The 12,285-nt window shown below is 34.6% G+C and overlaps 1 protein-coding gene across 1 annotated transcript; it reads left to right on the top strand.

The window, feature by feature from the left end:
- Positions 1-576: 576 nt before the first annotated feature.
- Positions 577-3,584, top strand: LOC113696380 (AP2-like ethylene-responsive transcription factor At1g79700). Its single transcript, XM_027215804.2, has 7 exons — positions 577-842; positions 961-1,043; positions 1,187-1,195; positions 1,598-1,686; positions 1,787-1,911; positions 2,295-2,371; positions 2,805-3,584. Exons 1-7 carry the CDS (start codon positions 694-696, stop codon positions 3,359-3,361), a joined length of 1,089 nt encoding a protein of 362 aa, XP_027071605.1. The 5' UTR covers positions 577-693; the 3' UTR covers positions 3,362-3,584.
- Positions 3,585-12,285: the final 8,701 nt, after the last annotated feature.

Raw genomic sequence — 12,285 nt, 5'->3', positions numbered from 1 at the left:
CAGATCTCTGGTGATAATATTCCCTAAACCTTGCTTTAAAATTTTGGGTTCCCGGTTGGCAATAATCAATTTCTTTTGTTAACCAAAGTAGATGGTCAGCCATAAAAAAAAAAATACTACAGGAATTATTCTAATTAACTCTAACCCATATGCACTCGTGTGCGTGGAACTTCTATCTTTCCTCTTACCCCACATCAATTGTATGTAACCTATGAACCAAAAGTCTGGAGCCTGATCATTGATATCAACATTTACTCGCAATCAACCAAAAAAAATCCCTTCACTAGAAGATATCATATAGACCAAAAACATTGTTAGTCTAGGGAAAGATCGACAACAGGGTTTATAGTACAAATTTAATATGGATAAAAGTTTGAGTTGTTTCCATTAAATTATACAATAAAATTGAAGTGCACAAGTAACAAAATTCATGTTAGGACAAATGAGAAAAAATCACTTCAAGCCGGTTTGAGACGGCAATTAAATCTTCCTTTTTGCCGGCTATCTCCCTCTCGTTTTCCAGCCCATTATTAGCATTCTTCCAAGCCGATAATTTCTTCTGTCTTCCTCGTGATCCCTTTAAAACCCCTTCATTGGGAGACTCAGTCATATCATTCCAGTTTGTATCTTACTATACTCGTTCTTACTTTGACGTAGCACTTACTTGTTGGCTTCAAACCCAGCACAAGTTCCATGACGAAGATTTCACAGCAAAACCAAAGGAACAATTCAAACCTTGGGAATGGGATCAATAATTCTGCTATCAAAGTGAAAAGAACTAGGAAAACTGTCCCTAGAGACTCTCCTCCTCAGCGTAGCTCGATTTATCGAGGTGTCACAAGGTTGAATATTTGCACTTCGAATTTTATCTACAGTTTGGATTTATTTTCTTTTTTGTTCTTTAAACATTCTTTTCCCTCGAGAGTCGAGTCTGATTTGGTAAAGTTTTGATGGGTTTAGGCATCGATGGACTGGAAGATATGAAGCTCATTTGTGGGACAAGAATTGCTGGAATGAGTCTCAGAACAAGAAAGGAAGACAAGGTTCGTATCGATCATGGTCCTCTTCTCTGTGAAATTTTATTTTTGATTTGTTTCTTCTGGATTCTGGTAGTGTTATCAATGGTAACTGATCCCTTTTTTTTTGGTCTGCTGCTGCTGAACGTGTGGAATTTATGGAAGCGCAGTCTACCTTGGTAAGCAAGCAATTTTCGTTAAGCTCGATTTAAAAATTTTTTTTTTCCCATTCCATAACCATTATCACTTTCTATCAACTGTGGCCATGCATTTTCTTCTTTTTTATTTTTTTTTTCCTGTTTCTTTCTTCCACATTACACATCAATAAGAGTGATAATATCCATCCTAACTCTTAAAACGGTAAAAAAAATTAAAAAACAATCTTCAATAATGTACAAATGTCTTATAGTTGGGGAAATAAATATCTAAAACAGAAGATGTTTTCCGACTTTTGTGCAAAAAAAATGAAGAAGAAGATATTTTCCAACTTTTTACAGACTATTTACGTTAATTATTATCCAAAATTGATGGATTAATATTTTTCTGTCGATAATGTATATGGTACATGTATCTTTCTTCAGGTGCCTATGATGATGAAGAAGCAGCTGCACATGCTTATGACTTGGCTGCACTTAAGTACTGGGGTCAAGATACGACCCTTAACTTTCCAGTACGAAGCTAGTTGCTAATCATAATTACTCTTTCAAACATGTTTGTGTTCATTCTCTTTCGATCTTGATAGTGGGACTTACTTGCATTTATACTTTTAGTTGGCAACTTATCAGAAAGAACTGAAAGAAATGGAGGGTCAGTCCAGAGAAGAATATATTGGATCATTGAGAAGGAAGAGCAGTGGTTTCTCACGAGGAGTGTCCAAGTATAGAGGAGTTGCAAGGTAGGACATAGGATAATTATGTTCTTCTTTTTTCATGAATTTGATGAGTCGTGTACTTTACTTTTTTCTTTTGCCCCTGTAATGCATACAAAAAGTTGGGTACTGATTTGATTTTATAGAAAAAGAGGAGTTGGGAATGAAAAGTTTGAAATGCTAGACAATTATCAATTGAGTCTCTTACGTTAAAATGGAAAACGAAAAGTAAAATTCTGGAAATTTATGTCAAAATGTTTTTTTACATATTTCATTTTGATCCTAGATTAATGTCAGAGTAGAATTACATGTCCGAAATGCTCCGGCAAAGGTGAAGTAAGTTGAACCCTTTTGATGACTGATCAATCAAATTCCCTATTTTAATCCCTATACCTCCTATAATTCAACAGGCATCATCACAATGGAAGGTGGGAAGCTCGAATTGGCAGAGTTTTTGGCAACAAATATCTTTATCTTGGAACCTATGGTAAGCCTTTCATTTCCTTTAAGCAGCAACATGTTGAGCCATCCATTACAATTTTTCAAATTAAAAAATTAAATGGTGCATGCATGCAATAAAATTCATCTGGATATCTGCAAATAGTATGCGAAATTTTACTAATTGATTTTGATTGCGACTTCAAGCATATGTTTGTTCTCTATTCACTTATCTGCCTTCTACCTAATAAAAACAAATTAGTATATGGTTAAAGTGGTTGTTTGGCGACCTAAAATACATTAGAGATAATATATTTTCTTTTTGTCAGTCACCATCACTTAGTTGGATGAGTCCACCAACTCTAACCTTCCATACCCCTTGAAGATACGCGGAAATTAACTGTCATTATTAAAATAAATAAATGTAGGAAGTAAATTAATTTCCCTATATGATCCTTGAATTATCTCATCAATTCTTGCAGCAACTCAGGAAGAGGCTGCAATTGCATACGACATGGCTGCCATTGAATATCGAGGACTTAATGCTGTAACAAATTTCGACCTCAGTCGTTACATAAAATGGTTAAGACCTAATGCCACCACCAGCACCACCACCTCCGCTGCGATCACCGAGCCTAACCCTAATGTAGACACCGATTTGATGCCAACCCCAGATCCAATGTTGGCATCAAGCTCCATCTACCACCCTCAGACCGAACAACAGCCGCAACCTTTGGATATTACCACCGACATAACCCTAAACCAATCGCGCCCTGCCTCAGCAACATCAGCCCTTGGTTTGTTACTTCAGTCATCAAAATTTAAGGAAATGATGGAGATGACTTTGGCAGCTGAGTGTCCGGTGGCCTTAACCACGCCGGAGTCTGAACCAACGCAATGTAGCATTCCTGATGATGCACAATCATTCTTCACTACACCTGACATGGGCAGCTACATTGATCAAAGTCAAGAGGATATTTTTAGCGAGCTAATTAACCCTTTCATGCAACCAATGTTACAATTCGACTTTGATGTTTAAGGGGAAGAAGGTTCACTTCTATGTAGTTCTTTCATAGTGTTAAGTTTCCAGCTTCTTTTCTAATTTTTTTTAAAAGATTAGAAGGCAGTGCAGTAATTTGTTGGAGTAAAAATGTCACTATTAAATCAAATTGCATTTTTGTAGATATATATATGGGAATAAATGTATGGTGCATTTTTGTTATTTGTTATAATATCCATCAATAAAATATTTTTCCATTTCATTTGCGTCATTTTTTGGTTGATTCTATATATACTGCAAGATAAGAAATGTAGACAACTTGGTAGTACTGTAGAAGAATGTTATATAAACCTTTACCCCGTCCAGCAGTATTAGAGGAAGTAGCTTGTTAGCTATTAATGATTTCGAAAAGGCTGGATATTGAGGATTTAATGTTCGCCTCTAAGCTGCCTTTTGATAGCATCCTTTATTGATTAGACGCTTCTTTGCTGTCCCAAATTCTTTGCTGTCCCAAAAAGAAAGATTAGTAGGATTCATATAAATCGCTCTCATAAGATCCTGATGGTCTTGATCTCATGCCTGCTATAAATTTGCCAGTAAATTCATCAAATTATCCACGTGAAATCACATAGACGTACATTTTGAAGTTGTACACTATATACAGTAAACAAAGACGCAAGATTGAAATATTCCTGGGAACCTACATTGACCCCTACTTCTCTCTGTCCTATAAGTACAATATCGATCGGTTTATGATATTTTGCAATGATGTTTTATCCTAACAATTTGGACTGACCCCTATACACATTTGGACTTCATTGCCCTTTCGTCTTCTTTTAATCCAGTAGTTCTTCGTTTATGTTCGAACTTCATTAAGATCTTATACAATGTTTTTTGTCTTGCTCAATTGATCTTTTATGCTTCCACTAGCTCGTCGTGGAGTAGAGAATTTTGTCTTGCTCAATTGGTCTTTTATACTTCCACTAGCTCGTCATGGAGTAGAGACATATTTACATTTGCACTAGCATGGGAGGATATATTCTAATGTGATCACGTTATCTCTTAAGTGTTTTCGAAATATCTGTGTGTATAGGTGAAAGAATCGCTGCAATAGATTACTCTTTGAATAATTGAATGTGAAAGATTGGTTGATGTTTGTCTTATCTACCGTTTTTACTTTTGTCTGCTGTTGGTGGGATTTTATAAACAGGTATGTGGTCACGTGAAGAGAATAGTTGCTACTAAAAGGAAAAAAAATCACACGCTCGCATACACATATATCAAGGGAAGTTTTTAGATTTCTCTCTGCTGTCAGGTTTAGGTAAAAAGGCTGTCATGAGGGGATCAGTTCTCAATCTAGAAATCCTCACATAAAGAGACATAAACTGGGAAAATATATTAGAAAGAACACAGAGAGAATGATGAAGAAAAGGAGGTTTTCAAGAAAATTTGTTTTTGCCATCCCTCAATTAGTAATCTACTGCATGTCGATTTGCAGGCCGTAAATGGTTTATCACAAATATCGAAAAGATTGATTGCCATATCCGACTGTGTTAATCTGTACTCTGTAAATAAAATCTAGCAAGAAAAATGAATTGAAATCATTGATGATTTAGCAGGAGAGGATCTCAAATTTTTTTCATGTTCAAAAATGAACATCCATGCCTAATTTTGTGGAAGCTGGTAAATTTGTTCTTTTTTCTTCTTTTTGTTTTTTGGTTTTGAATCTAGGAACAAGGAGGGTAGAGATATCAAATAATCAAGAATAATACATAAATTTCTTTTTCGGTGCTTTAATTTCAAAGAATTAGGAAAAGATCAGATAGAAAAATTTATCCTTAACTGTCAAATTTTTTTTTTTTTTTTTTTCCTTCAATAGGGTATCCGACTGCATTGGCAACCGACTAGTCCTCCACTGGACGGTGATCCCTACCCCACCAAGGAACCAGAGATTGTTAACAAGGTGAGAATATCCGACTGTATTATCCGACTACATTGGTAACCGACTAAGACTAGTCCTCCACTGGACGGTGACCCCTGCCCCACCAAGGAACTAGAGATTGTTAACAAGGTGAGAGTCGACCACACGACCAAAGGCCCTAAAGAGGACATCCCTTGGCCAGCCGCTCTACACCGGGGGCATCCTTAACTGCCAAATGAATCAGATACTTTGTACTTGTTTTGAAAGATGCCTACCATTGCTACGTGATGTGCTACTTTCATTTCGGCAGCCCCATATTCCCTTTTGCAAAAGCTGCAGCATAATTAGCGATACTGTATTTCATCTCATGATATGCAAAGAAATAGTCAAGAAGAATCATGCAGTATCTGCATTTCAATATTGCACGCATTGTAAATTAAAAAATGAATATAAACCCTACAAGTATGCATATTCTAAAAACCAATATTCAATAGCATCTTTTATTAGAATTATGATTATAGATATATAATTATACTAAAATTCGCCCATTTAGATTGTTATTTTTCATATTTTTTGTAGGAAAATATACTCAAAGAAAACGGGGATGAGAACCATGTCTTCAGAGAAGTGACCATTTGAATCAATACACTAGAGTGACAATTTTTTTTAATTTGATTTTAGAGCATGAAGACTCATCGAGACTGCATAATAATTGTGCCATGCAGCACGAATTGATTCCTGTTGATGAAAAAAAAAAAGAAAAGAAATAGGGAGTATAATTATGCAATTGATGCTCAAAGAAGTTAAGATTCAGATTTCCACCAACAACATTTGACGTTCGCAATTGACGTTCGCACTTCAACAGTTGAAGTGCCGCCATTCCCTTTGACTGCCTCTGGGGTGCCGCTGGGCTCTTTGCCATTCTCCTCCAATTTCCTTTCAACATTCCACTCAAAAAGCCCATTCAGTATCCAATCCACCAAGGCTTGTGTTCAGTTCTCTGCCACATGCTTTGAATAATTCCTTGTATTAACTTCTCTTCTTGTTATATCAGGATTCAAGAATCACCCTGCAGGTATGAACAGCCGAAGGGGGGGGGGGGGTGGCCAGGATTCTGTAGACAAATGATAATTAGAGTAATTAATTTGTGGAAGAGGTAAATGAAGTAGGTAAAAATCTATTGTTTGGCTATACGTTTTGCAACATGCCCTATCCGATCAATCTCTACTTTTTTCTGCAACAAATATATGTTTCCCAAAATCTGTCGCAGATACAACTAAAACATTGAAATTGAAGAGAAACTCAATCCACAGCATCAATCACTTTTTTTTTTTAACACCAATGGTAGATAAGTATGGTACAGCTAAAATTCATGGTAGTAGTAAATAAGTTAATATTAGGACTGTAAATCGAACCAAACAACTTGTTACTTGACTTGAACTTACCTCGATTCAGGCTCGTTCAAGTTTGTTTGTTTAGATATCAATCCAAACTTGAACATTATTTCAAACTTGAAAATATTAACGAACTAATCACGATTTTTACGTTGTCCACTTCGATATGTTCATAAACATATAAGGTAAGTAAATTTCACAAAAATATACATAGTTTCTTTTCTTAACTCCACTTCTTTTCTTCCAGTATGTATATTACTTGTCTTATAAAATAACAAGCATATAATACTCTTGTCTCTTGAATAGAAATAAAAGTAAATCTTATATACACTGACAATGTATACACTATCATCGTTGGATTCATAACATGTATACAAAAGTTGAATTTCAAATTCAAATTTTGCATAGTTATCATTCATCTGACACTGACAGTATATACATTGTCAATATAGGAAAGATTAATCCTAGACATAATTGATTTTAATCACATCCCTAATTCATCATAATAGATTTCTTCAATAGGCATAATTGACTTTAATCACATCCCTAATTCATTGTAATAAATTTCTTGAATATCATATAGCAAAAATTAAGGGAAAAAAGTAATAAATTTCGGTGAAAATCACTATATAATACGACATAAAATTTCAAGTTAAGCCAAGTTTTGATTGTATATGCTTGAGCTCAATACTTTAACAAGTCAAGTCAAGCTTTTGGTGAACATACATTCGAAATTTCACGAACCTCCATCAATTTCTTGCAAAAAATTATTAAACACAAGTCAAGTTCAAACATTCCTTTTAATATCCAAACCAATTCTAAACATACTTTTATCCGACTCGTTAAGCCTCATTTTCAGCCTTAGTTAATATTGCACAGAGTTCACTGTTGAAACCCCTTTATCAATGCAAAGTTCTTGATTTGTGAAAGGATGAGTGCTGTAGATAACTCATCCAAATGATCATAAGGGCGGTAGGCATATTTTTGGCCGTCTTATTATGTGAACTTGCTGCAAAACATGGAATTACAGATTGAAAGTCTAACTCATTTATTTTTACTTAGCCTCTTGGACTAAGTTTGTAGGCTGTCAATGGTCCGGATTTGAACCCGGACCCGAAAGTTTTTTCCAAGTATAGGTTAAAAATAATTCTATTACCCGAATCTAAACCCGTACCTGTTTACTCTAATAAAAAAGCGGGTCAGATACGAAATATAGGATTCTGACTCATATTCGATTCAGACCCGGACAATACATAAATATTTATTAAATATAAATATTTCTAAATACAATAAGAATTCTTTTACCTAATTAACAAACCTTAAACTTACAATCCACCCACCTGCACATCTCTCTCTCTCTTCTCTCTTGCTCCACCCGCACATCTCTCTCAGACCTTATTTTTGTTGGGCCATATTTTTTTTTGTAGATCCGGATCCGATCCAGGACCCGTTAGACCCTGTTCCGGGATCCTAAGCACAAGACCCGTTAGGTAAACAGGTTGGGTTAGGAACTAGTATATTATAACGGGTTCAGGTCTGAAATTTTCAATTTTGGCCCGAACCCAACCCGTTGACAGGCCTATAAGTTTGAAAGCTTACATTCTAGTGGACTAAAATTGCTACATTGATGTAAACTGGCCCAATACAATTGTAAATCCTAAGACATTAAGAACTCGTGTGGAATGCTATTTTTTCGGAGTTTAGTAATTTGATATATGTGAAATAATTAATTGATTGAAAAATATATTTACGAAAAACTTAAAAATTTTGGGATGAAAAATTGCAATCCAAACAAGACCTTAATATTTTTATTGAAGTGGCATTGGTTTTATTGTGGGAAGAATTATTTTCACAGATTAGTTGGAAAATAGAATAAATTAGGGTAGCAGCCAAGTTTCCCACTTTGGTCTCTTTCAAAATGGTCACGAGGCTCCTTCTAAAAGTAGTTTGGAACATACTTATTAAACTCGACGCAACCCGATAGTAAAATCGGTCAGTTGAGTGGCTCGAACATCAAGCCGAGCTGAGTCTCTAATTTGACTAGATAAGGAATTGATTCAGTTAAACCCAATAAAACTCATTTGACCCGTTGGTTCAACCAGGAACTTGCACTAGTTTTTCAATTGATCCATTTTTTTTTTCCAATTATGGGTCTTTGTTTTTTAGACAAAGTATATATATGCTTTTGATAAGATTTGCATATTGGATCTTCATTTAAATATACATAGGATTTTATCACTTTCTTAGTTTTTGTTTGATAACTAAAATTTTTTTAATAAACTTGTTTACTTTTTTATTATGCAATTCATCATTTTAACTTTCAAATTGACAATATTTGAGTTGTTAGAAAACTATTTTGTTTTAAAACAAAAATAAAATAATAAAAATAATGCTATATTTTTTAAAATAAGTGACACGTTTTTGTTTTATATTTGACTATATTATTTATTTATGTAAAACCATGATAAAATGAAATTAAATGTTCTGTTAATATCTATATATATTCATTATATATCTTTTTAAGTACAATAATTAATATCTAAAAGTACTTTATTAGATATTTTATGTGTATTAAGATTACTATTTATATTTACAAATATTAAATTAATACTCAATGATTCAACCTTCGACCCATCGACCGTCCTTCTGCCCGGTCGGGTTTAATAACTATTGAAATGAATCCAATTTTCATTATGAAATTTCCTACGCCAATCCCTATTGTCATCCCTAGAGACACGAAAGTTAGGAGTCTCATGGGAGGGCTCCACACCAGGGATACCGGCTTCCTTCGACAAATGAAGCCACAGATGGACTGGATCTGGATTGCTGTGATCAGCTGGGCATGTCCATTGTTGATGGGAAGATGTGATATTATATATGCAGCTGATCCTGAATCCAGCTCAGTCAATTCAGGGCCTTAAAATGCCAATGTAATTGGTCCAATCCAATGATCTCACTGAGGCGGTCCATCACACAATCACCCCTCAAAAATTTTCCTTTTCTCATTTTAATGGTTAATTTAATTTAATTTATTTATTTGGCTTTTTTATAATACAAATTTCTCTAACACAATGTCAGGTGTGTTTTTAATTACTTTACAGTTTTAACTTTTAAGAAATATCCCTTTATTCTAAATTTAATGTTGTAACTGTTTATTTGCTTGAATCTAAAGAACTACCATCGGAGAACTACCTTAACTTGGGAAATTCAGCAGTGATTTAAGATAGGGATGAATAAAGCAGCTATGATATTTGCAATTGCAACTCACTAATCAAGCTTTAGCATATGGTATTTATCTGTTTTGGAAAACTGTGCACATACTGTAGACAATGCATGTCATGGTGCAAAATATATTTTCACTGATGAGAGTTGTGGACAATGTCTATACTCTAATTTTTTTTTTTGAGGGAAATAAAATTCTTTTCTGAAAATTATCAGACGGATGGGATTTAGTAGTAGCAACATTTTTCTATCAATAATTTGATTTTATTTGATTTGGTCATCAATATTTGGAGTTTGAGCTACACAATTTGATACAAATAAACAGAACTTTTAGCTATAACGTACGACACAAATACATGAAAATTGATGGGAAATTTCCAAATTGAGCAAAAACTGAGGATGTTTCTTTTTCCTAGAAGCAACCCACAACCCGATACCTATAGAACCTCAAATTCCTATTAAAATAGAATTGGCATCCAAGCCTACGTCTACTTTGGATTTTGAAAACACCACTGTATAAATAGGTGTTACCATATTATTTCCTTTCCTACGTAGCAGAAATCATTCTTTGTTCTTCTTTTTCGTACCATTTATTTTGCTTACATTAACTATGGCTAAAATAGCATATAGAAGATTGCCCCGCGAGTCCGATGATCATCAAAATTCAGACACCGACAGGAGATGGGAGCATACTATGATTACTATCGACGTCCTGGGTTCTGACAACCAAAACATCGCAGCTGACGATAACGGTAAAGTGAACCAATATTCACCGCAAACTCCTGAGCTAGTCGTTGCAGTTTTTGGTTGCTTGCTCCTCGTCGTTTTTTATTTTGTAATCATCTGTCTAACAGTTCTTTACGTTGAAGACAGTAAAGATAATTATGTTAATCTTGAAGTTCCTAGTTTTGAAATTCACTCTGCCTCCATGTCTAATTTTAATGTCACCAATGCTCAAATCAATGCCAATTGGAACGTTTCTCTCCTTGCCGCAAACCCCTCGAGAAACCTGGCATTCAACTACGGGTTCATGCAGGTTTATCTTGCACACAAAGGCAGAACTTTTTCATCGACAACGGTGAAGCCTTTTCGCGAAGCACCCGGGAGGGAGAGGATGCTGGAGGTGGCTTTTCCAACGTTTTCTGTTGATGGATGGGTAGCCGATTCCATATTGGATGATAAAGGGTCGAAACAAACCTTTGTAATCAACGTAGGTATATGGGGTTCTCTTAGCGTTGAGGATAAATCATCTAAAGGGGAAAACAAGAAGCAATGGACAAAGACCATCAACTTGTCTTGTGAAGATATAAAGCTTCGGTTTTGGAGTGCTGATACAGCTTCAATGGTATCACAATCCCCGGCAGAATGCAATTCTTTCAGTTTAGTCGTCGACTGACCTCCTGGGAGGGATTTTCTATCTGTCATACAATTAGGGTTAGGAAATAATTTTTTTTTTAAAATTAAGTTTACATTTAACAATGGTTATATTATCTAGTTGAATTTGGTTTGCTTGTGGAGTTTCACTAGTTTGTTTGGCAGAGTATTTGTCGTCTGTTCATGCATGAAACGATTTTAGCGAGTGATTTGATCTCCTTGTGGGAATTTAATCTCTTTTAGTTGTACTTTAAATCTCATTGGTTGTGATTGTTTGAAGGATTACTTGAAGAAGTAAAAAGACAAACAATTTTATGCAGAAAAAAAAAAGTGCAGTTTGATGAATCTGTGGAAGAAACACTTATTATTCGTTCAAGATCTTCCACCAATTTTCTTTTTTAAACTTCGTTTATTCTTCGCTATCATTAACATAAAAAATTCTGATGAAAGACACTAGAGGACATGTTCTGATCTCTGAAGCAGCAAAATATACGTTGTTAAGTTTGTGTACATTGAAGATGCATGGTAATTTTCACCTAGAGAACTTTGGCACTTTTCTCTTATTGTTGGTTTTTGTACTTGAGATTAGTAGTATCCTTGTTAACCAAATTAATCCTATATTCAATAATTATGGTATTATATAATCCCAAAGAACGGGATATATATATTATGAGTTATTTAAAGTCACTTGCAACCAATTTGGTAGCTATTATATAAAACATCGACCCAAAGGGTGTGCTTGGTTTTGTTATATATGCATGTATGAAGACATGAAGCAACCCTAGATTCCTAGAAGCAATAATGATTCCGTTTTTCCCTTTTTGTTTTTCAAATAAGATTTACTTATGTAACTTCAACTATGAGACCAATACAAGAGATTAGAACTAACCCCCTATTTCTTCAAAACAAAAAAAAAAAAAAGGGAAAAGAAGAAGAACTAACCCCTTTTGTAGGGTAATATTAACATAAAGTTAGAATACACTTATATCTTGGTCGTAAATTTTGAAGCCAAATGTGTCTAGATCTTGAGAGTGATCTCAATCTTGAATACT

The sequence above is a fragment of the Coffea arabica genome, chromosome 6e (genome assembly GCF_036785885.1).
Source record: "Coffea arabica cultivar ET-39 chromosome 6e, Coffea Arabica ET-39 HiFi, whole genome shotgun sequence".
In the NCBI taxonomy this organism is placed as follows: Eukaryota; Viridiplantae; Streptophyta; class Magnoliopsida; order Gentianales; family Rubiaceae; genus Coffea; species Coffea arabica.
Note: the sequence above shows the minus strand (reverse complement) of the source record. Positions and strands in the feature narration are given on the sequence as shown.